This window comes from Tinamus guttatus, unplaced genomic scaffold (assembly GCF_059628265.1).
Source record: "Tinamus guttatus ecotype Peru unplaced genomic scaffold, ASM5962826v1 Tinamus_guttatus_pri_ptg000402l, whole genome shotgun sequence".
Classification (NCBI taxonomy): domain Eukaryota; kingdom Metazoa; phylum Chordata; class Aves; order Tinamiformes; family Tinamidae; genus Tinamus; species Tinamus guttatus.
This window is the reverse complement of record NW_028288936.1, coordinates 2049281-2074473: the sequence shown is the minus strand read 5'-3', so window position 1 is coordinate 2074473 and position 25193 is coordinate 2049281. Positions and strand designations below refer to the sequence as shown.

Below are 25193 nucleotides of genomic sequence, written 5' to 3'. Positions count from 1 at the left end.
TTTTCAAAAATAAGGCCTAACACACAACGATTCACTTTTTATTCATTGTTCTTAAAATACCGAAAGAGGTACAAACCTCATTTACCTGTAATTCCAAACAATTATGCTGTATCAAATTCAGCACAATATATTTTCTCCACGGCTGTTTTATGGAACCTGTAAGCTACTTGTCTTTACTGAGAACACTGACAGTTCTTCACTTTTGTTCCTTAAAAAGAAAGCATGTTTCCACTCCTTGAAGAGAACATCTGATTCTCCACAGCCACCTTCTTATGCAAAGTTCATATTCAGTGCTAATAAAATGCATATGTAAAATACGCAATGTGCAAGAAAGTGGAAAGTCAGAGTCTCTAAATTCTTCTTGGCTGCTTTTTGTTCATTAACAAAGAAAATGTATGGTCATATCAACACGTTACCAAAACAACCGGTCATACTTACACCCTGATAACCAGCAATCCCCAGCTATTGCCCACAATGGACACCCAGAATGTTTTGTCGTCTGAAGCATATTGAAATGGCAATTAAATTAATCACACTTTCACTTCACTGCTGTTAATGTTTATAGTGTGCCAACTGTATTTGGTACCTGGCACCAAACTCAAGCTCAGACTAGCACAGTCTTGGGTACCAGACAGACAACAATAATCAGTCCCCACCCAGAAAAACATACAAACTCTATGAGTTTTACTACATTGTATTTCTTCTGCCTGCAGTGAAGCAGACAAAAAGATAACACATTCCCTCTTATTTTGTAGTCACTTATTTCTTTTTCCTGAGAGACCATGTGAGATGGACTCTTGCAAAAAGAACAGAAGCACACAATCAGCTCCATTGCACTATTCATAACATTATTGCTTTGGCTGTTTTCCAGATTGGATTACTGTTTAAAAAATAAGGGTTTACACTCAAAACAGAAGTATTGTCAATGGTGGAACATAAGTTAAAAAAAAAAATCATGAACAGGCCATACATAGCAGTTATTTTCTTAAAGAAATTTTAACTTCTTGGTTCACAAACTGCTTATTACACTTAATAGTTATTCATAGCTATTCCTGGAATAATTTCTGAGAATAATTTATGTGCTGTAGCTCACATGAGAGCACTTATTGCATATATTTCATATATGACAGTCAAACTGTTTTGATTTGGGATATATCCTTCCCTGTCTGGCTAGGCACAGTTCTTATAGTCAGTTTGAACTACAAATATTTGTCGTTCCATAATAACTATAATTGTTGCATATTAATTTACTAATTTAGCCAGCAGACATTTATGTGTTCCAATAACACTCTGAAATATATATCAGACAGATAAAATTCATTGGCTAAAACAGAAGTAGAAATTGTGCATAAGACTGACTTCAATGCAAATGGAGTTAATTCTTTTAAAGACTTTTTCCAAATGCCATCTGAGTTGTATATGATATAATCATGGTAGAGAATTACCTTCCAGTATAATGTCAGCATTGCTGTTTTCCTGAAAAATAATGACCTAAATATATGTACCCTCCTACTGAAGTGGTGCAAGACATTTTAGAAACAAATAGGAAGAATGCATCTGTTATTTGGCAAATTTTTGTAAACTGAGTACACTTGGGACCCAGTCCAAAGACCAGTAAGTTATCAACAGCCGTCCTGCTTTCACTTGTCAGTGGGCTGGAGCTGCTGCCATCAAAATAATGTCCAGCAAAACACTAAATTTGCAAGAGAAGTTAAAAACTCCTTGCTACATCATGGTTGTTGTATTCTTTTATTGGAGACACATAAACATAAACAATAAGAATGTAAGATAAAAAAAACATACATGCTGAACATTCAGAACTTAAATGCATTGTAAACTATATACAGTGTATGCAAAGGATTAAAATAAGAAATAAGCCTGAGTGTTACTGTAGAAAAGTAATTTGTTGTATAGTGTAGTATGGTCTCTGTGAGCACAACAGAATGCACTGCTGAAAATGCCTAATTCATAGCACAATACCTGACTTTAGTCTATGTTCTCCAAATTTATTTCCCTGAATAATATGCATTTTTTAGAGATTTGAGCTGAAATGTTGCTCGAAATTCTTTATTAGCTCTTATTTTGATAGTGTTTTGGATAGTACCTAAGTGAACCAAATATATTTCTTAGAATGAATCTTATTTACACTCACATTTTGGGAGTCAGACTGCTCATTCATTAATCTGCTCTATTGCAAACCCTCCAGAACATGTATTATATGTAATCTAGTACATGCATTTACTTCTAAAAGCTCTCCTCCATTTTTTTTTATTAAGCTGGGCAATGAATAATGCTTTACATAATGAAAGTTATTTCTAATAATTATACAAAAATTCAAGTAATAGAGTAATTCACTTGTATTATGCCCAACTATGGAAGTAAACAGTCAGCAAATGAATTTAGAATAATAATAATAAAAAACTTGTTTAGATAATTTTAAAGTTCTCAGACAGTTCTTTCCAACTACAGTGATCATGAGTTCCACAAAACTCAGGTTTTCTTGGTAGTGCTAATTGGAAACAAGATACCATTATCTGTCATTAGTGTTCATTACTTTCAAGCAACATGAAGTGTAATTTGTTCAAGTTCATGCACTCACCTGCAAGCAGGATGCAATTCATGTTATAAAATAGGTAAGATTAACTCATTAACAACTTTTCATCTTTTATGCTTAAATTTTCAATGTATTGCACTGTATTTAACCACTAGGCTTCTGAAACACTTTTCTTGATTTGCCAAGATTTGGACTTCTGTATCTGTATTTGGACTTCTGTTCTGTATGCCACATGTGAAAGAATTGAGACATATATAGGACTATGAACCTTAGAAGTTGTTTAATTATTTCTATATCTCAAATGGTTTTCAACCTCAGAAGTTCTGAGGTCATTTTTCTCTACCTAGATGAAATTTTCAAAACTAAGATGTATGATTTTGTCCTTGTTCCTATTTTGCAGCCAAAAAGATTAATTATATGTAAAAAAATAATAATTTATTTATGTTTGCTTTTAATTCAGTTGTTGGATTTAGTTAGTGCTTTTGAATCTGTTATTTTTAGAGATTTGGGCCAAAGGTGTCATAAACTTATGATGTTTTCTCTCCATGCAGCTAAAGCTAGATCAGTTCCAAAAAAAGTACAGAAATTACAACCCTTATGTATAAGACAGGGACCTCCTGAAGTCCCTTCTGGCCTGAATTCTCCTGTGTTTCTATGATATGAGAAGGGCCCAAATATAGAAATTATCTGTTAAATAGCAATTGACATTTAATTCTTCCTTAAGTGAGACTTTTTCAAGCTGACTTTAGCTAAGCAAAACCAAATTCAAATGTGACTGCCCCAAGACGGTAGGGAAACCACACAACTTGTTAGTTGAAAGGCTTTGGAGAATGGTGCTCTAATGTGGCTTCAGCAGAGAGCCACAACCAAAGAATTAAAAGTGAGGCCACAGAGTCCTCATTCTGGGGTCAGCGACAAGCCGTTTTTCCACCTTTAATTCATAATCAAAGAGATCAAAAGCTTCCAAGACAGCTTTGAAGAAGTGACTCTCAAGATACTTCCCTTTTTGTGTTGTGGTGCTCACCAGTGTGAATGGAAACACTTTGTTTCAGGAATGACACTCTCTGAAAAGGGATTCCTGGCCTTTGTCAGCTTGCAGTCAGCATCTATACTGAAACACGGAAATGAAACTCTACCATCTCTATATAGTTGAGTCTGTTACAGCTTCAGACAGAAGATTCTCAAGTCAAGTTAACACCCAGGATGATTTACTTGGATGCCTAGAAGTGGGATTCAATCTTTTAGACAAGGCTGATCCTTTCTTTTTTTCTTTCCTCAAATGAATGCTGTCTTGAACTCCTATCTTGTCTTATCTCTCTCTCTCATTCTCTTTTCTTTGAGTTATCTTTGGAGTTTGCAGCCTTCAATACTGGTAACTGATACATCAAATACTCAGCTTCTATGCTAATAGTATCCTGTCAACACTAATTTCATTGCTTCATGTTAAGGTTATAGTTGTAAAACCTCATAAAAGAGGAAGGGGTCAACTGAACAGAACACATAACTTGGCCATGAAAGAAAGGCTGCTTAAACAAAGCACTATGCCATCTTTTGGAAGGCATTTGCATTCCCATGAAGTGTAAAATATACAATCTTTATAACTTAATATTTCAGAACAATTCATCGCAGAACATGTAAATACGGAAATAACCCTCCAAGGAATCTGAAACAACTGGAACATTCTTACTTACAGAACATACATCTATAGGAATGATCAGAAACCTTTTGAATGAAGGAACTTCTTAAAAGACTCAATCTTAAATCACAAGTAGCCTCTACTGAATAGATCTTTAGAACTAATGGAATAATACATTAAACAGTTTGGTGGATTTTTTTCTCTTTTTTCTCTCTCTTTTTTTTTTTTTTTTTTTCCCAGAAAGCTCATGTTTAACAGAGAGGAATGTTTCCCTTTACAGTAGTCCCTAGATTTCTTCTAAAAATTTCAATATGCCTGAAGTTAAAACTAGATCTCATCTGTCTTCAGCATTTTCCAATGTTTGATTTCATGTTGATGCAAATCTGAATTTTTTAAAAATGAAGTCAGTAGAATTATATAAGCATAGGAGTGGAGTAACATCAATGGTAAGATGACTGTGTGATCTGGACTTCTTGCATGATCTGAAGTAGAAACCAATCTGTTATTTATTTGCTATAACCACAGAGAAACAGTGATTTCTATTCAATGTTCTTAATCCCTTTCTACTTCTTTCATATTCACAGAATTATTGCCAAATATTTCAGAATATCCTAAAAATGTCTGCAGACATGCTATTTGCAAAGGGAATGATGTAAAATTCTAGCAACCCTATTTAAAGATTGAGACTATAGCAAAGTATCTAGCGGTTATTTCTAAATCCAGAGGAATTCCTTTAAAATTTAAAATTTTAGACAGATGTATGGAGGAAGAATATTCAAAGAATTATAGGAGAGATGTGATTTACAGAAAAAAAATTCTCTACTCCAGAGCAACTAAATTTGATTCTACTTTGCTCATCGAATCAAATAAATGAGAAGTGGCATTTGAAAACAGTTTCTGAAGATGAATATCATAAGCGGATTGCTGTGAAGATACATAAAATGTCATATTGTAGGCTTCCTGGCTTGATTGATTTCAACAGTTTGGAAATAAAATACTAAGAAATCTTTATTTATGAACAGGTGGAAATAAGCACAAAGCCAATATGAAATATGACAAAGAATAAATACAATGCATACTGCCATAAATGGAGAGAATGCACAGTAGAGAAAAATCATAAAGAATGTCATATTTTACTAACAACCAGTCTAAAGCACTCTGCCTATTGCAGCTTGGATTACGTCTATTTGTCTACATTTTACTATTTACTATTCTGATAGTGAGACAACAGTGGGTAAACCCGTAATCATGTTATCAACAAGCTTAAGCATGTGAGAACCTACTAAATAAATTAATGATTATTCACAGTCCTGTCTAATCATTACTTTAAAACTAAGGACAAAACTTATTCATTTAACTATAGATACCTCCCTCCACAGCTTGTATACAGGAACTTTTTACGGAGCAAGTAAATTGCAAATAGTGGGAATGATTACAGAATATTTTGCTTAAATAAGGGTATCTGATCATTGCTTTATGCATTATTTAAACTCATTTTACCCTCAAGGAAGATTATAGACCTCTTTCTGCATTTTCCGTCTAAATGCAATCAGAACACATAAATCTAACAAATGGTGTTTACTAAAGCTCTTCAGCAAGGCATTATGTAAATAGCATTGTGAGTGACTCGACAGCAACTCCGTGTCTATCTCTGTGTCTATCTATTTGGGAATATTTGCTCAGTAGTTACTTGATAGGCAATTAAATAGCCCCAGATTTATATTTATTCTTCAGTCTTCTGCCTAGAAATGTCTCCACAGCATTGTATTTGAGGATTCAGTTGGAGGGAGGGTATGTATTTGGGTACAACAGACAAGGAGTACCAGAGACAGTGTTAAGGAGGTAGGAACTTCCTTGATGCTTGATTCCAAACCTGTCTATCCTCAGGTGAGGAATTTGAGAGTGGAGAATAATGTCTCATTTGAATATCTGGTGGGAATTGTGCAGGCTACCCCAGTGTATAAACATGCAAGAAAGAAACAGGCAAAACTTAATAGGAAGTAGAGCTAGAAGGGAATTTATGGTGTTATCTAGCTCATTTCACCTACCACTAAACAAACACAAATTTATTGATATCTTTATTGAAATTTATATAAAATGTCTTTAAAAGCTACAGTGATTTCAGAGCCTCTCAAGCCTCTAAATTATTCTATTAGTGAGTTTTCTTGTTTTTTTAGAAATGCTTTTTTCTTAACATTTATCTTAAATTTCTGTTATGGAAATATTTTTTTTTTCTGAATCCAAAAGGAACTTGGAGAGAAGAACTGTCCCTTGGATAGTGTCCCTTAGAGGACAGGTTTTCCCAGCAGAGCTATGTATACTGCCTTTAGAAGTGTACTAGTCTCAAAGAGCTATTTTACCTGCAGCACAGTGTTTGTGAAGATGTCATCTTTGAAATTATGTATACATGCTATGTCTTGATATCTGGCGGTCAAGCAAGGGTAACCAGAATGAATTGGAACTAAGGTTTTGCATGGCTAGTTTCATGCAAGAAAGAGAAATAAAAAATGACTTTTGTGTGCAGCATAGAGCATAAATGAAGATATGTTATAATAAGGTCCATGCCACTGTGGGATAGGATCTGTAACATTAATAGGCTGCACTGTTTCTATCCATCTTTTATCATTGAATTATTTATTCTTCTTGTCACTATGCTACAGGTTTTCTGATTCTTTGCAAGTCTATTTAAAGCTTAGAATGGGAGTAACAGACTCTTCTTTCTTCAGTAAGCACCCACTCACCAACTCATTCTGTTAGCTTATTAACAAAAAAACAAATGGAACAAAAGACAGAAAAACAAGCCAGCCAAGCAACCCTCAAAGACACTGTAGATATGCCAAATGTATCCACACAAAAGAATTATCAATGTGTGTGTGTTCAGGACAAATACTGTTGAACAGGATAATTCTGTAAGACATGAATTTTGAGTCTGAAACAAATCATTTATTTCTTTCTTTACTCCCTGTCAGACATGGCTGTTTACACTGCATATATTTGTGTGTGTTATGCACAAGTGGATTATATGCAATATATCCCACCTAGTTTGTTCGCTAGCCACAGTCCCATGTTTTCTGAGCATGTCTCTTGGCTATGGGATATGGTATCTTTGAAATGAAACTGCTAGTGCTGCTAATGACACAGGGTCAATGGTGATGACTACAGGTATGGTGCTAGAGCTGAAGGCTACAGGGTTTTCATCAGCAACTGAATCACTTCTGCAAAGTTATTCTATTGGTCTTGGCTGAGGACTTGTCCACACTTCTCCTGCAGTATAGTGCAATCCTCTATCAATTTCTGTGTAGCCAGAGGCAGATCCTCTCTCAAAACATTTCATCCTTTTCTCCTAGTCATTTGGTGTTCTCAGCTGATGAATCCTGGGCAGTAGTTCAACAGATGGATAAATTCCTGCTAAAAAAAATCAAAAAATGCATTATATTTTGGAAGCTAATAGAATACTCCCATAATGTCTATGATATAGTTTATCTGGAAATGTATGTTTCTACTATTTTAGAGTTCTTCTTCATCATTCCGCTTGTTTTTCTGTTCAATAATTGCTCTTAGCATAGAATCATAGAATGCTTAGGGTTGGAAGGGACCTCTAGAGGTCATCTAGTCCAACCCCCTGCATACGCAGGGTCACCTAGAGCACGTGGCACAGGACTGCGTCCAAGTGGGCTTTGAAGATCTCCAGAGAAGGAGACTCCACAACCTCTCTGGGCAGCCTGTTCCAGTGCTCTGTCACCCTCACTGTTAAGAAATTTTTCCTTAAGTTCCTGTGGAACTTTTGGTAATGCAGCAGTGCACAAAACACCTTGTGGTAAAATCATATTTATTTCCTTAAACCTGAATTTCAAATGTACTGGAATGGGAAAACTGCTGCCATGTTCTAAAATGGACTTAAGGCAGGAAGCTACTGAGATTATCAGTGTGCTTGAACCACCAAGAAGCACCAAAATGTGAAAAACAAGGCCTGCTTTCCATGAGAAATGACATCTCCTTATGACATCCCATAAGACTGACATCTACCTTAGTAATGGAAATTGGGCATCTTCTGATAGAATGACTCACTGGTGATGGTCACGTCTATTTAAACACTCATTCCCCTGCAGTAAGTTTGTTTCATCCCAGAATTCTGTTAGTCAACAAAACAGGCATCTGGCAAGTTTTAAGTATCAAGTGGGAATGGAGTGGAAAACCCACACGAATACTAATTGGTTGCTGAGATGAGATGCAACTACTTGAGAACTTCATGCTAACCCTTATCTGCTCCTCATAAGTACAACATGCTGTGAACCAATAAAGCAGGGATGGCCATCATATTCAAAAGAATTTTACTTCTAAATATCATGTCATTTATATCATAGAATTATAGAATGCTTAAGGTTGGAAGGGACCTCTAGAGGTCATCTGGTCCAACCCCCCTGCACACGCAGGGTCACCTAGAGCACATGGCACAGGACTGCGTCCAAGCGGGTTTTGAAGATCTCCAGAGAAGGAGACTTCACAGCCTCTCTGGGCAGCCTGTTCCAGTGCTCTGTCACCCTCACAGTCAAGAAATTTTTCCTTCAGTTCCTATGGAACTTTTGGTGCTTCAGTTTGTGGCCATTTCCTCTTGTCGTATTGGTGGCCACCATTGAAATGAGGCTGGCACCATCTCCCTCACTCTGTCCATTTAGGTATTTATAGACAATGATAGGTCCCCTCTCAGCCTTCTCTTCTCCAGGCTGAAGAGGCCCTGCTCTCTCAGACTTTCCTCATAGGAAAAGGCCCCTCATAGGCCCCTGATCATCCTTGTAGCCCTGCGCTGGACTCTCTCCAGCAGCTCCACATCCCTCTTGTACTGTGGAGCCCAGAACTGGACACAATACTCCAGATGTGGCCTCACCAGGGCTGAGTAGAGGGGCAGGATCACCTCCCTCGACCTGCTGGAGACGCTCTTCTTAATGCACCCCAGGATCCCATTGGCCTTCTTGGCCAGAAGGGCACACTGCTGCTTCATGGTCACCTTGTCGATGAAAAGGACATTATAAGCTTGAGACGTCAGATTAGAGGTTTAGAAGCCAAGTTTAGCTGATAGAAAGGGCCTGATGTGTCTGTGCAGGCTAAGATATAGAGTAATATGAGCCACTTTCACATTTCGGTGGGAGGGAGAGGAGGAGGGAAAAAAATGAGGTTCCATCAAGCACTTCTAAATGCAGTTCAACATTCCTACTGGATGTGAGTCAAATCTGATGTCTATCCCTGTCCATTGAAATGGTTGGTTCCTTGTTCTCTATGGTCTCAGATAACGCTTTCATCTGAATTACCTTAAAAATTACCCGTGTTTTGACATCAGAGTGAAAATATTTCTAAAACCAGCAGTGTTTCTAAATGTCCTTGCTAAATCTGTAGTCTTTTACTGAATCTTGTAAATAATGATTACTGTCACAGTTGGAAAGTGCAACAAGTTACTCATTTAAATATTTTTCCTGAGATTTCATCACCCTGCACTTTGCATAGTCATTTTGGAACAGAAAGATGAGCAGGAAAAAGGGTGGCTTTAGGAATGTGACTGCTAGTTAAAACAAGACATAACTTATGCAATATAGACTGCAATGTTAACTATATTTGGTATAACCCTTAATTCTTTAATTCCTAAAATTACAGTCTTCCCAAATGTAAAGATACAGGTGGCACACTACTTACCACAGTGAGGATGTACTGCTCCAAGGTCCTGCTGTCATCTTTCTTCAAGCTGATTATTGTGTCCATTTCAAAGTGGTCTTGAGGTGCCTGTTAGCTCATGTAGCTATACAAACTTGTGGGTTCTGCCATTCCAGGCTGGTTCTGAGGCTCTTCCAGGAGAGCTCCCATTCCCCTATCTTCAGTCTAAAAATCAGACTGCTGTCATGAAGAACTGCTGTCAGGAAGGGTGGCAGGGATAGAGTTCTTTGCAGAAGGACCTACACAAAATGTTTGGCTGGGAATGTGGTTGCATCTATGACCTTTAGATAATTGTACATAAAAGTACAGAGTGTGTTATCTTCACCTGCAGCTGGATCATCTTGCAGCTGGGCATTTTTGCCCCTCCTTCTGATACACTGAATACACACAACAGTGTGTGTTCACAGCATGTTCACTTTTCTCTGCTTTGGCAAAGACGAATTTATAAAAATTCTGTATCGGGCAACTCTTGGACAATGAAGGACTAAAGGGCCCCATTAAAGCATATCAGTGGGCAGAAAAGACCTTTGCTGAGTAAGGGGAAGTGGATATAAGGTCTGGAAGACAAAGGCAGAGGTAAGAGCAGTAGTGATGGCAGGCTACCAGAACACTTTCATGTACTGTGAATTGGGTCCGAAGAGAAACACAACTTAACTTATTATGTGTTTTGAGGCATGTGGAGTTCATCTTGCATCCAGTTCTGCCCATGGTGTAGTTTTAAGGGTTTAGAGTGAGGATGAGAACAAGGCTTGGTCAACGTTTGGGTGAGACAGACAGTCAGACCAGAGTTCAGACCTACGTTATGGATTTACATACTAATTCCTTAATGAACCATACAAAAGGAGCGAAAACACTTGCACTTAACATGAGCAAAACTCTTGCAGCTCTCATCTCATGCCTTAGGATTTCAGTTAATCCTTGCAGATGGCAGGCACAACTATTTTTATTTATTGAGCAAATCATCTACAAGATTTTGTTGTTTTTTTTCCTCACAAACTGCATACTGCATGGTCTAGATCAATATTCTGAAGGGGTTCAAATTATCTTCTTTCTTGGGTGTCTGCATTATATATCTTGCTCAAATGATTGGTTATACTAATTACAGGACACGGCATTAGCATAAGTTTTTAGTATATATACCTAATCTAGTATTTTTGTGATGCTATTTTATTATATTATTTTTGCCAGACTCAATAAGGAGGCATTTCTGTGAAACTAAATATCCCCTAAGATACAGAAATCCAAATCACATGTTTAGTAGTTCTTTTATTCTTTACATATTTGAAATCCGAGTAGTGTGCTACCCTGCAAGTAATCTCTTTTAAGTCACTAGACGAGTCATGGCATTCAGTAATACTAAACATGGATAAGTATGGCTGTATATCCTGCCATATATGATGAAGGAAAATATTTCACTTGTAGATTTGAAAGAGATTAGGCATTTTGGAGGGACCTCACATTAGTGGAAAATACATTTGACTTCTTAATATGTGTTTAACTGAAAAAAAAAATTGACTCATAAGTTTTCTTGAGTCAAATTATTGCTTCTAGTTCCAGTTTGACATATTATACTCCTCATCAACTTGATAAATATATTTCGTTGTTGGGGACATCAACTTGCAAAGAAAGTTAGTTCATATGATATAAAACAATGTCATAGCAGACAGATTTCTAAACAATTATTATTTTTAAACCATAGATTATCTCCAGTGACAATTCACTATTGTATCAAAAAATTGGCTGAATTCTTTAAAACAAAATGGAGTACATTTGACAACAAGAATATCCACCTATACAGTGACATGATGGGTGCAGCAAGTAATGTATAATTATTTAAAAGTTTGTTGCTAAAGTATACTTCAAGGGATTCACATTTAGGTGTGCCAAATCCTTTTAAATGTTCTTCACTAATTATAAAAATAATTCCAAAGAATTTTTGTATTGGCTCCATTGCCACTCACTATAGCAGTTATAGAGCTGAATTCTGGGAGGCATTTACATCAGCAAAGCACTCAGCAAAGAAATGATTAAGTAGAAAGTGCGTTTAAGGTCCTCTTGCCTTTAAAGTGCAAAACTCTGCATATAAACATCATTTTCTTGTCTCGTGAGAATCCAAGTAATTCAAATAAAAGCTACTTCTTTTCCTGTTAAAATTCTGATTGGCTCTCTATGATTCGACATTTATCCTTAGCAACCAATCCAAGCATTTTCTGAATAACTGACTGAAGGCTCCTTTAGCTTTCAGCTGAACTGTGAAAAAGAGATCATTTTGTATTTAATAAACATGGACCAACTGTAGAGAGAAATATATGCACGTGTTGGGTATGTGAAGGCAAAAGTGAGCTTTTTTTGACTCTGTTCAGTGATATGAATTATAAAAACTATGAACATAATTCTCTCCATTAACTCACACAGCAATGATATAAAATAAAATTTTCAGACTTAGTTGCTTTTATCCATTCTGAAAGTTGTTGAGAAAGTATCTGGCAGAAAGCAGACACCTCAAAAACAGTGTTACCTCAAGCAAAAGTTCCATTTCATAGTTTTCCCTGAGGAAGGTGGATACCAATGAATAGTATGGATTTGCCATCATCTTTATTATTTTCTTTTATTTGATTCCGGTTTTGTTCAAGCATTACAGAAACTATGAACTCTTACACACTTTGCACTAATAAAGAGAAAATAAATGCACGGATAAGGTTAAATAAGGTTAAAATGAGATCACGTTGTAACATGGTGTTATCACTTAGTTATTTTAAAAGTATATTTCAATTTTCAATGAACTGAAAAGTCCCTCTGTGGATTTTTCTTCCTTTATATGCTAATTCTGACCACCATTATTATTATTGATAGCTATATAAAATACTGCGAAATTTTGAGAATTTCATGTCAAAAATAAAACAGGAAATTTATATAAAAACCAAGGGAAAAGAAATGTTAACTCTAACAGTTTCACTGATAATTCACTTAAATTTATAAATTCTTACCTTTGTGTTTGGGTGGCATAACTGTTGTCATATGCCTCATAGCTTGGATCATCATATTCACCCCCATATCCATCATCGTATCCCTAAGACAAAAATAAAACACCATAGCTTAGAAGATTGATAAACCAAGTAATAATATCAGACTGTAGAAGTAATCATTGTTAATGTATACATGCTATGTTTGCCCATTGTTCTGTGAAACATGCAGCCTTATTGATAAGAATTATGAATACATGTTAATGGCTGCCTGTATATTGCAAATGTAACAAAATTCACTTCTCATTTGAAACTTTAGTTTATCTATTGACAAACTGCTATGTTTGTTCAAGCCACAGTGTTTCAAGCGAAGCTCCAAACTAACAGGAACCACTTCTGGCGAAGTATCATAATGCTGCAAAGTATAATGGTATTTTGATACCTCATACTTCTGCATTGAACTGGACTTCACCGGTGTACATATGATTTAAAGAAACCTTTCATAAGTTCTGCTATGTCTCTTTAGGTTAAACATAGATATGCTTGCAGATCACAGTTCTGTCTTCAACATTCGATCACTAAATACGCAATCTTGCCCTGGGGACAGGAGGACGTGAGACAGATGTCCGTCACATTGTTAGTACCCTGCTGGACGGGATCCAGCTACTGTGGAGATGAGGGCGATGATACAAGTTCCTACACCAAGTGGAATAGCTAGAGGAAACGCAGCTCAGCTCAGCGTGCTTACCCACGGCTGGAGCTGGCATAGCTCAGAGAGTAGAAATATTTAAAGGAAAAAATAAAAAGTTAAAAATACAGATCAACACAAGAATGGAATAACTTGTAAACAGGAGTATTTTAGTATTTTCTTCCTTTCCTTACAAAGTGTAGACATGAAAAAGTCTTAGAAGACTCTCAGAATAGCATCTGACTTTATTAATCGTGAACACTCATTTCAGTAGGAGGTATGTAGTACTTTACCATTGATACAGAATGTTATAGCTGAAAAACGTGTGTGCCAGAAAAAAGGAGGAAATAACCGGAAGAATGTTTATATTCCAATAATTCCTAATGAGAAATGAAGTACCAATATAATTCAACACCCTAGATATCATTATTCAGATTCACTCAAAAGAGTGAATTATTCAGAGAATAAAGAATTATTCAGATTCACTCTCCAAGCTTGATATGTTGAAACAAGTATTAAAAAAAAAAGTATCATCAATAACATAGACATAATAGTCTAAAGCAACCTGTTCTCTTTAAATATGAATTTCCACTTTAACATTAAAATCCCATTTTGAATAGTAGCCCATACCGAAATGCACCAAATTTAAACCATCCCCTCGCCAAATGGTCTTACAAAGTAGAATTTTCACAGCATGCTCTAAAAAATGGTAGGCTTCAGCTCTGGGTAACCAAGGCAAAAAATAATTCAAACGTTTCTAATGAAAACTGCTCTATAACAATAGAGAACATATGCTGATTTCCATTGTCCCAGGAATACATGAAAAAAAAAAAAGATATTTTAAGGAAGCCAAAACTCAATAGCTTTTTTATAGAAGATAGATTGTGCAAAGTTTTTTAAAACAGCCAACTTCAAAATATCCAAAAAAAACCCCAGCAGTTCATAGTAGAGTGTGTTATACTACTCTGTACATGGTTTGGCAAATATGTGATCAACGACGAGGTCTGAGATTCACGGTACTCCTGATCATGGAGATTAGTCTTGTACCTCAGAGGAAGTGAAGATACAAAAGCCCAGTTCTAATTGCAATCCTAAAGCCAGTGGCTGAACAGTAAAGGAGTCTTTTCATAGTTTCCTCTATTTTCTCCAGGCTGCTTCCATAAATCCAGTGTTTCATCCTCTTTTCTGTTGTGACTCAGTCGCATATTCTTTCACACATCCATATCATCTAATCCTAGATTCTAAAAATAGTTTTTCTAAAGCTCTACCTCTAAGCTAGTCATTGTGAACTCCCTCTAGAACCAAAAGGTAGAAATAAAACAGTTTTTAGAGGATAATCTATCTATCTAGTGTATTTTGACACCTATTTGAGGATAGATTGGTTTGCTCTCTAAATAAGGTCTGTCTCTTCAATGACTGCAAAGGGAGGCTGGGATGGTGTCTCAGGTTTAGATAACCAACCTTTAGGTATGTAAGTTAGGTTCTCATTTGAAGCAATTTATGGTATAGAGAAATCTGAGCTTGTAAAAATCAGTGCTACTAAACCTAATTTTGACACCACCAGAGACCCAAAATGCAGTCCAGCACACCATGAGATACGCACGGGGAGGGCAGGCACGTCAGAACAGCAGCCAAACCAGGCAGCATGCTGCTCAGGGAATACCTCGTGCCAAACAGCTTGGCATGCAGTTGACTGTACATATAGATAACAGGACATGGTAGCAACTAGGGGAAATTTTAAATCCCACTCCTTTTACTTTATGTTAAAATCTGGAAAGAACATGCAGAAGCACATCTAGGATGCTCTCTCATTGCATTTGTACAGCTCATGCCCTTTGCTACTCATGCTCCCTGTTGTAATGAATCTTCATTTTTTTTCCTGTATGGAAAAACAGATCTAAGAGAGGAAACAGAAAAGACTCTTCTAATACTTCACTCCTTCAACTCATAGGCTTAAATACAATATATGAACTAGCGTCTAAAACCACAGTAGATTTGCTTGCTACAGGCAACAAATCGATCTCAGTACACTGGGCCTCCTAATGAAATCAATCTTGTCCTTCATATACAAGAATTGGGAAGAACCTTTATAACTGGATGGTAAAATATACATAGCTGAACATCTTTTACATAGTCACGAAAATGCCAATGATATTTCAGTGTAATCATAGTTACAGTGATTTTGTGAATACAAAGCAGAGAACACAAATGACACATTCATATCTTCATATTTCAAAGGTTTAGAAACCCAGCACTTAACAATTAAGCTAATAATGGGTCAATCTAAACTAGTTTACTGCCCAGAAGTCCTAAAATTGATTTTACTCAAGATGAAAATAGGACAGTGACCACAGAAACAAATAACTGTGGGGTGCCTAGACAATCACAGTAAAACAGAATCTCAGATACATCATCAAATTGCTATGTACTCTCCAAAATGTAGGCTTCATTATGTCATATAGTACTTATGTAGCACTTTAGTGATAATATATAGCAGGAGCAAGTGGCACTGGTGACAGTATCACATAATTAGCATTTAAATTAAAGATTTATTTTCCTGTGAATTGAAATGAATAGACTAAAAAGCAGTCTTTAGCTGCCAAGGGAGGATGGGCTGTAAATACCCACTATTGGCTTTAATCTTTTTATCGTATCTAATATTTTGTTCTCCAAAATTTCAAGTAAATCGGACAGATAGTGAACCTACATCCACAGGAAATGCATAATCAGGAGACTGATCTGACATAAAATCTGTCCATAGAGCAGGAAGATTTCTTATATAGTAGATACGGAAAACTGTATTGGAGGACTGACAACTGAGGCACCTGAGTTTAACAGCTTATTGACAGTTCAAAGCATGTCATGGTAGTTCTTCATTGTAGCCACAGTCCCCTAAAAATAAACCACTTCAATCTTAAATAAGCTTTATAGTAATTCAGCAAGCTAAATTTCAGACCCTTGAAATAATGCCACTATTTGATTTCTAGTAATTCTCCCTTCTGTATTCCAGTCCTTGAAAATGTGATCACAGAACTGTCTATCTCAGACCTTGTAAATGTGCAAGCGGATTCTGAAATGCTAGCAAAGACCAGAAATGCTTTGTTAGGTGCTTTAAAACACCTTGAAATACATTTAATTTAAAGCAAATTTTGCTCTGTTGTATTACTGGTGCTGGAAATAGGCAGATTAAATATAACTTGGCCAAATTCAAGGTAATGGACCTTGAATATAAAGACGTTCTCAAATTTTATAAACCGTTTCTCTGAATTTACAGAATTCCCTCAGGAGAAAACTGCTGATTAGCAGCTAGGAGATCTGCTCAATTTTACTGCAGCAGTAAAACAAACACACACACACACACACACACACACACACATGCACACAAAACCAAACACAAAAATAGCCTTTCATTTTCAAGCTGAGGAAAAGAAAATGTATACGTTACTTCTATTGTTTTTGATCTGTTTTTATCTTCTGTTCAAATATATTTAGCCATTAAGAAAGGCTAAAACAACTTCACTTTGGAACAGCTCAAAACCAGTTTGCAGCAGTTAATTAATTTGCAAAAAGCATTATATTTTATATAGGTCTGAAAAGAGTATTTTCAGCTTATCATGAAACACTACAAATTCAGATGGAAAAAAAAAGCAGTGAAGAAATTGTTTGAAGTGCTTAAAACAATATAAACCAGGGCAAATAAGTATTTTCCCTTTTTATTCCTGAGGTAGGTCTAAATGAGAACTCAGACACTCTGAGTATTTGAATCATTGACATCCTTTTGTACGACAGATACCCTGCTACTTCCAAGGGGTAGATACCAGAGCTTCTAGGACAAATATTTTCATAAGTGGCACCTGCTTGTTCAGTCAAATTCCAAAAGTGTTATTTTATTACAAAGATCATTGATCTCTTATTGATCTTATTTGAATTTTTAGTAATATAAAATTTTCCTAGAAAACAATTTTATAGAAAAATATTTCCAAAAATAAATTGTGACAAATGAGATTTAATTGAGTATTTAGTTTTGCATGTTTTGTCTCAGTGATTTATGCATTTTTTCATTCAGTATTTAAATAAATTAACTCTTAAGGATTTTTTTTCCTTTCAAAGAGGATAATGCAGCAACCAGAAGACATACCAATAACAATTCTTATCTACTATTGCTTTTTAGACCTGGAACTAAATATTATTCAGTAGTCCTTGTGATACGTTTGATATAATTTTGGAAGTTGCAACCTGGACAGTTTGTCTCATCAGTATATATACATATATATGTATAAATTGATCAAAATTGATTTTTCTTTTAATTTCCAAACCTAAATTTTGAAGATGTCAAAGTACTTCTCTTGATAATGCTGAAAATTAATTTAGTACTGGACAGACTAAGCATCATGTTGATATCAATTTCCAGAAGAGACAAATCCCATTTTTTTTTCTGTATATGAGAATGATTAAACTGCTCTTTGCAGAGTATGCAGCAATGTTTGCATGGCTGTTGATCACACTTGAATAAAAATGTTCCTGGAAATTACTCTTGGTCCTGTGTACTGTACAGAAATAAAGAAGAAAGTGTATATTCAAAGAATGCTCTTAACTGTGCTGTTTCATATTTTAATGGATCTTGTCAGTGAATAACTAGAACATATATTTTAGCATGATGTATAAAACAGAAGAACTAGAAGTAATGAAGGAATTTCTTCTTGGCTTTAAAAGATATGCAAGAAGTGTGAACTTAACTAGTACAATCTTGTACAGGAATTATTGCAGAAAAGTCAAGTATAATTAAAAGCAAACGTAGCATGTGAAGAGACTTTTCTTTTGTGAATATAATAATGGGCAGAACAGTAAAAAATATTTAATATTTATTGAGGTACTTAGAGATAGACTTTAAATTGTATTCCATCAAATTTGAGCATGCAATTAGAGAAATTAGGGATAGTAAAGAACAGATCGCTTATTAGGAGCTCCTATTGAATATGATTCCTCATTTCAGAACATTTTTTAGTGCTTTCTCTAATCAAATTTAAATATTGGAATCTCAGTGGTACGGATTCCACCATTTCTCTTGTGAAACTATTTGATAGCATTATAGATCTTAGTGTCAGGATACCTTTTCTGCCATACTACTAAACAAATCTCACTGTGCTATCGTCAGTATATGCCCAGCTCTGTGCTTATACTCTTCCAGTGTTTTTTGAGAATAACTTAGTCAAATGGAAAATATACAGATTCAAAGCCAAATGCAATCCTGACACAGAGATATACTAATCAGCATGTAAGACAAAAAGCCAGGATTCCCAAATCTTCATCAAAACCTTAACATGAACTTCCAAAAATTCCCTCCTTTTCTTTGGTTCCCGCAAGTAGATGTGTCTGAAAACATGACCAGTCACCTGAGACTGTGCTGTATCACGACAAGAACATATTATGAGTAGCCCCCCATACTGCAAGCCAGTACCTCTAGGAGCTGTGGCGTAAGGGGAGAGGTGACCTGGGGTGTGATAAAGTCACAGAATCACAGTCACAGAATAGTTAAGGTTTGAAGGGAGCTCTGGAGATCAACTACTCCATCCCACCCTGCACAAGCAGGGTCACCTAGAGCACATTTCCAAGGATTGTGTCCATACAGCTTATCAAGGCCAAGGAAGGGGCCTCCACAACCTCAGTGGGTAACCTGCTCCAGTGCTCAGTCTCTCTCACAAAAAAAAAAAAAAAAAAAAAAATCATGTTCAGACAGAACTTCCTGTGTTTCAGTTTATGCCTGTTGCTTCTCATCCTATTGCTTTGCACCACTGAAAAGAGCCTGGCCTCATCCTCCTGACAGGCTCACTTCAGATACTTATACACATAGATAAGATCCTCCCCCCTCTCAGTCTTCTCTTCCCCAGGCTGAGCAGTCCCAGCTCTCTTAGCCTCTCTCACAAGAGAGATGCTCTAGGCCCTTCACCACCCTACTCTTCCTCCACTGGACTCACTTCAGTAAAGTCCACCCAGAAAGTCTCAGGCAGTTAGTACAGACCTCAGAATTTGGTTTTCATTGCAAGATATTAGTGTACTCAGCAGGTCTCTATGCGGCACAAGAAAAATTGGTGGATTCTTTAATCCATTTAAGCGATGCAGACAGGGATCATAGTAACACAAATTATATTAAAGAAAGGGAATTAAAATCCTGTTGTTATGGGAGTGTATTCCTAGACTCTGCTTCAGCTTGATTGTCATGCAGCAAGCAAGGAGGCAACATGTTCCCAAACTGTGGCAAGGCACAAGCAGGAGGAAGGAATGGCACGAACAGCCTCCCTTACTGGATATTAGACTCTTTCCACCATCCAGTTGTATTTGCTTTGGTCTATCTAAGTCTCAGCCTGTTAGCTATCGTTCACGGCTGAAAATTCAGAGAATAGACCTCATATTCAATACATTAAGTGGGTTAAGTGCATTAGAGATGCAGAATAGGGTAAGACTGACATATGGAAAACACAGTGTCATGTATCTATGCTAAGGCCCTGTAAGAAATGAAAAGGAAGAGAAAGCAACAAAACAAAACAAAACAAACAAAAAAGACCAAGAGCCCCGGAGAATATTCACCCATTAAAAATGAAGCCCCACAGAAGTATTCTGACCTTGTCTAACGCAACCTGTCGACAAGTGAATAACATAAAGTGATTAAAGGCATAAAGTGATTAAAAGTATTGATAGGCTGCAAACTGGTTCACACCAGTACTGATTTTCATTTACCATACAGAATAAATCTAATGATATTTCTACTATAAACACTTCACAGGCCACGAGTGGAGTTCTACAAACCTTCTCAAGCATGTCGAGGGTTGGATTTCCAAACCTCTGCAGCACAGTCCCACAGAGCATCCAAAACCACGACTGCTCTGGTCAATGTGCAATCTACTTATAGAGTCCATAGCACAACGGGTATGGATCTGAGGAATATCAATATGTCTTTTAGTCCATCTTGTTAGCTTGCAATTTGAATCTTATCGATATACCTCCATTTTCACCTACTAATTTTAGCGTATTTGCCAATCAAAAATTAACAAAATCTTGACTACAGGAAAATTTTGGCATTCGCTGATTCATAGGTAGGATAATAATAACATTTTCATTTTTCTTAATGTCAAATGATATTTTGGAAAAGGTACCATTTTAGATTTTGGCAAGCTCTGCTAAGCAAGAGCTAGGTTTCTAGCTGATCACAGCTGCCACATATCTGATATAGTTATAAAAATGGCTTGTACTGTAAAAATATTGGTGCAACTTTTTAAGAAATGGTCTCCTCTATTGTACAGTGTAGATTAATACACTAGATAAAAAATATATATTCATCCATACACACATAGGGACCTGTCTTGCTCTTTGATAACTACAATCCTTTCATTCCTTTTACTCACACTGTATGAAGTAATGACAACGCTCCCTAAAAATGATAGTGAACACAAAGTGATGCTCCCCATAACTCAAATCTTTGGTGAGATGTAATTTCTAGTTCCCCTTTTTACAACCACATTAGATAAACACTGTCAAATGTGACAGCCTGACTGCTTTCTAGAAAGAAATACTGTGAAAATAAATTACTCTCTGGCCATAGATGTGGAAGCACAATATAGACTGCAGATATCATTTTTTTTTTAACAAATGCACTTGAAGTTCTGTGTTGTTGGTGTTTTTTTATATATATGAATAATTTTTGCTGTCATTTCTTAGTGCTTCTCACTAAACCCAGAACACTTTTAGCTGCATAGCTGGCATTACAAGTAGTCGTGTGTTACAGAATCATAGAACCATTATGGTTGGAAAAGACCTTCAAGGTCATCAAATCCAACCACAAACCCATCACCATCCTGCCTGTTAAACCATGTCCCTAAGTGTCCCATCTACACGTTTCCTGAACACTGCCAGGGACGGTGACTCCACCACCTCCCTGGGCAGATGCTTATATATTTTAGTAAAATCTCTCTCTGGAGCAGAGAAAGTGGCTAATGGAATAATAATAAAAAGTTTTTAATTGTTATGTCTTTTAAAACTTTTCATCACTCTGCACACTCGTCTATACATTGTTTATATAATGGAAATACTTTGCCACAGATAAGATAAAAATCCACCGTGTCTCAGATCTCTGTTTTAAAGGACAGCAATTTTATGGGGAGTTTTTACACTGAACTCAGTGAACTTTATATCATGTCTTATATGCCAAGCTCAAAAGTTACTATGTAAGCTAATAAGTAGTTAAATAAGGAGTGATAAGAACAGCTAACAAAGCCAAAGAGGAAAAGTGCATTTATCCAAATGGAAAAGGAGGTCCTATGGATACATCTTTTTTACTATCAATTCAGAGGGAAAGGTCAGCTAACACTTAGACTCTGCCTGAATATTTAAAAATTGAGTAGAAGGTTACTCTCATTTTATAAGCCATAGTGTCAAAGACTGAAGGTACTGTCACTCTTCTTAAAAATCTTTTAAAAAAAATACAGAAGTGGTTCACATTGGTCATGTTTCATCACAATCTAGTCAGTGTTCCACAATAACAGTATTATCTCTTTATCTGCAAATTCTTGTTCTGTTAATATTTTAGGGATAATGGGCAATAGATGTAATTCTAATGATCAATAACTCAGGAATCCATATAAAAAAGCTCAGTGCCTCTCAGAGACAGTGTCAGCCCACTGTACAGTGCTTCATTACAGTGTTTTGCTGGGTTGTGAAACAGAGAAGAATCATGGGACTGAGTTTGGTTTTTTGCTTCTGTTTCACCCCCAACTAGGATCACCCCAGTATAAAAAAAAAGGATACATGATTACATGAAACATCAAAATATTACTTAAAATGGTAATTATCTTCCCTTAAAGAACTATTCGTATTTCTTTCTTCAGTTCATTAAGCTGTCTGTTCCACGCATTCCTAAAATTCGGTGCCAAGCAAGGAAGATACTAAAACACTGAATTAAATAAGTACAAAAAATATTCTTGCTGATTCCAACCATCTGCTCACTTAGGGGGATATAAGTTGAAGGGAAGTTGGCTCTTTCAGTCCTGAAACCAAAATATCCTCAAGGTTAGCGATTTTGTGTTTTCAAATTTCAGTGTAAGAAATATCCAAATCTGGCTCACGAAAACATTTGACACCTCAGAGTCCCATCACGCTGCATCCAAGAACTCTACTTTCAGCTTGCTAGAGTAAATCAGCAAAACAACAGCTGGAAGTTCTTTGTCCTACAATGAAAGTGTCATCTCTGCCAAAATCTCACTCTGTTAACACAGTTAAGAAACAAAAGAGGCCGACTTAACTCTGATGCGGATTTCTCACACTCCATCCATTTAAAAATATATAAAAATAGCTCTCCTACTTATTTCCATATTTCTACATACTCTAGTAGCCAACAAACAGCATACATTTTTATCATATTGAATAGCTATTGACTTGAATATAGCACTAATATTAAATAGGAAATAAGTCACTGGCACTAATGGTATTTATTCCCTTGATAAAATGTTTGGAGATGTGTGAATTAGAAGAGTGCTAGGTAAACTCCAAGCATCACCCTGATACACAAAATAGGGACTTTTATAGCACTTAATTGCAAGCATCACTGCAGAGTTAAATCACCGGTGATCAGAAAGTCAGCCTTTGGCTTTTAAAGAGCGGTCACCCCTGCCTACTGAAGAAAGTTATATCATAATTTTGTATTTTGACCTTGAGATAGACTGGTGAATATATACGCAATCCAAATGTAGGGAAAATCAGAGCAGAAGTCCAAAACTGAAAACATTCCTAAGAAATTAGAAACAAAACTTGCCTTGCTCATCTATTCATCAAGACATAAACATCCAAGAACATAAATGGATTATTTTGTTTAAAGATGTGGGGTGCTACACTGCCCAAGTTGAATGTAATGGATGTCATAAAAAATGATCTGCGAATATTGGTGAGCTTATTGTAGAAGAAATTAACATTAAAAAAGCCAAAACCAAAGTCCATTTGGATAAACAACACAATTTTCCTCTTGGAAAGAGGCTGAACAGCAAATGCCTGAAAGTTGAAAAGAGTTGAAGAGTTGAAAGTTAAAGAGTGAGTCGAAAAGGGCATGAAACCATTAAGAGAGAAATGGGTGGGTGCCTGCAGTAGCTTCTTGGGGATTCTTGGAGATGAGTTGTTGGGAATGCAGCCCCAAGCATGTGGACCGCTTAGGTATTCTTGACTCTGTAGAAATATTTTCCCTGAAATCCTGTTATTTCACTTCAAAGTGGACTGGCTCAGAATGAGGAGAGTTATTTCAGGGCAACAATTAGAAAAACAGTGCACCAATTCTTAGTCTTCTAAGAATTCTTAGTGATTCCTAAGTCACCAATAGTCAGTCATATCTTAGTTTAGCTTTTGTTGGAGAAGATCCAGAGTATGAGTGGCAGCCTTTCAAGTGGATCTATTTACCTACATTCCATGTGTCATTGCTTCTCCTTGAGGGTATTATCTTATTTTCCTTGAATATAGATATGTGTATATATATGTTTGTGTGTGTGTGCATACACATATTCAACTCCAACACTTCCTGCTGTTATCAGCAAAGGATAGAAGACATTAGAATAATTTACCTTAAACCATGGAAAAAAACTGAAGCCCTAGAGTTGAAATGGATTGTGGGTTTATGATAGCTAATACAGATATATAATATAGATAGCTAATATATGTAATATAGATAAATAGATGACGCTTCTAATCAATATATTGCTCTCTGGAATTTATATGTCTGCTTCGGAGCTGTTGCAAGGCACATGTATCCACTTTCCAGAGCTGCAAGAGTTTATAATTACAATTAGCCTTTGTCATCAATGTCTACTAGAGGAAAGTGCAATTTAAGGAATTTGTCTAGATTAAGGCAATTAATTTTGATGTCAGTGTCAGAATTAGGTGCTTCACTATCTGACCTTCACATATGGTAGACTCTGAACCTCAATTCAGTGGCTGCGCATAGCTGCCTACTGTCACTTTAGACATCCTAAACATGAATTATTAAACTGCATCTCACCCTAGCTGACTTAAGCAAGCACCAATCCTCCAAAACTGAGGCTAACTGAATATATGCCTCAAATCTAGAAGCATCTAAGCTACCGAAGTTTATATTCCTAAAACTTTTCTTCTGGGAAATACTGTAGCTGCTTTAGTCTTGGCAAAAATGAACAGCTCAGAAATTGTATCCCAGTAATGCCTAATTAGTATTCACTAAATAGAAGTTCTTCACTTATCATCCAGGAAGGGTTTGAGCCAGTTGGCATGCAACAAGAATATCTTCTGCATACATCCATGATGATCAAGCTGCTCACAAAGCACAGCTGTTATCACTTCTAAAATTCCAAAGGAGCACATCACAACACATAGAGGAAGTGCCAAACCTCATTCAACACCTATTTCAGAAAGAAGCTACATTTCTAATGAGGAAGGCTATTACATCAACAAGGTTTTAAACTATTCTGCGAGACTGGCACTCCTATCTAGATGAATATGCAACTTTGTGGCTAAGACATACTTTTGGAGAAGAAAGTTTTGGTGAGTAATCCTGGTGCAAGAGTTATTCTCAATTATATTTAGCTACTTTACAACATGTTAGCCCACAGAGAGCAGAAACGGAATCCCTCTGAGGTAAAATTC

The 25193-nt window shown here is 36.3% G+C and overlaps 1 protein-coding gene across 1 annotated transcript in view; it reads right to left on the bottom strand.

Moving 5' to 3' along the window:
* Positions 1–25193, bottom strand: part of KHDRBS2 (KH RNA binding domain containing, signal transduction associated 2) — a 336178-nt gene that overhangs the window by 21207 nt on the left and 289778 nt on the right. The window contains exon 7 of the mRNA XM_088531225.1: positions 12881–12963. Within this exon, the coding sequence (XP_088387351.1) occupies positions 12881–12963 (83 nt within the window). The remainder of the gene's footprint in view (positions 1–12880; positions 12964–25193) is intronic.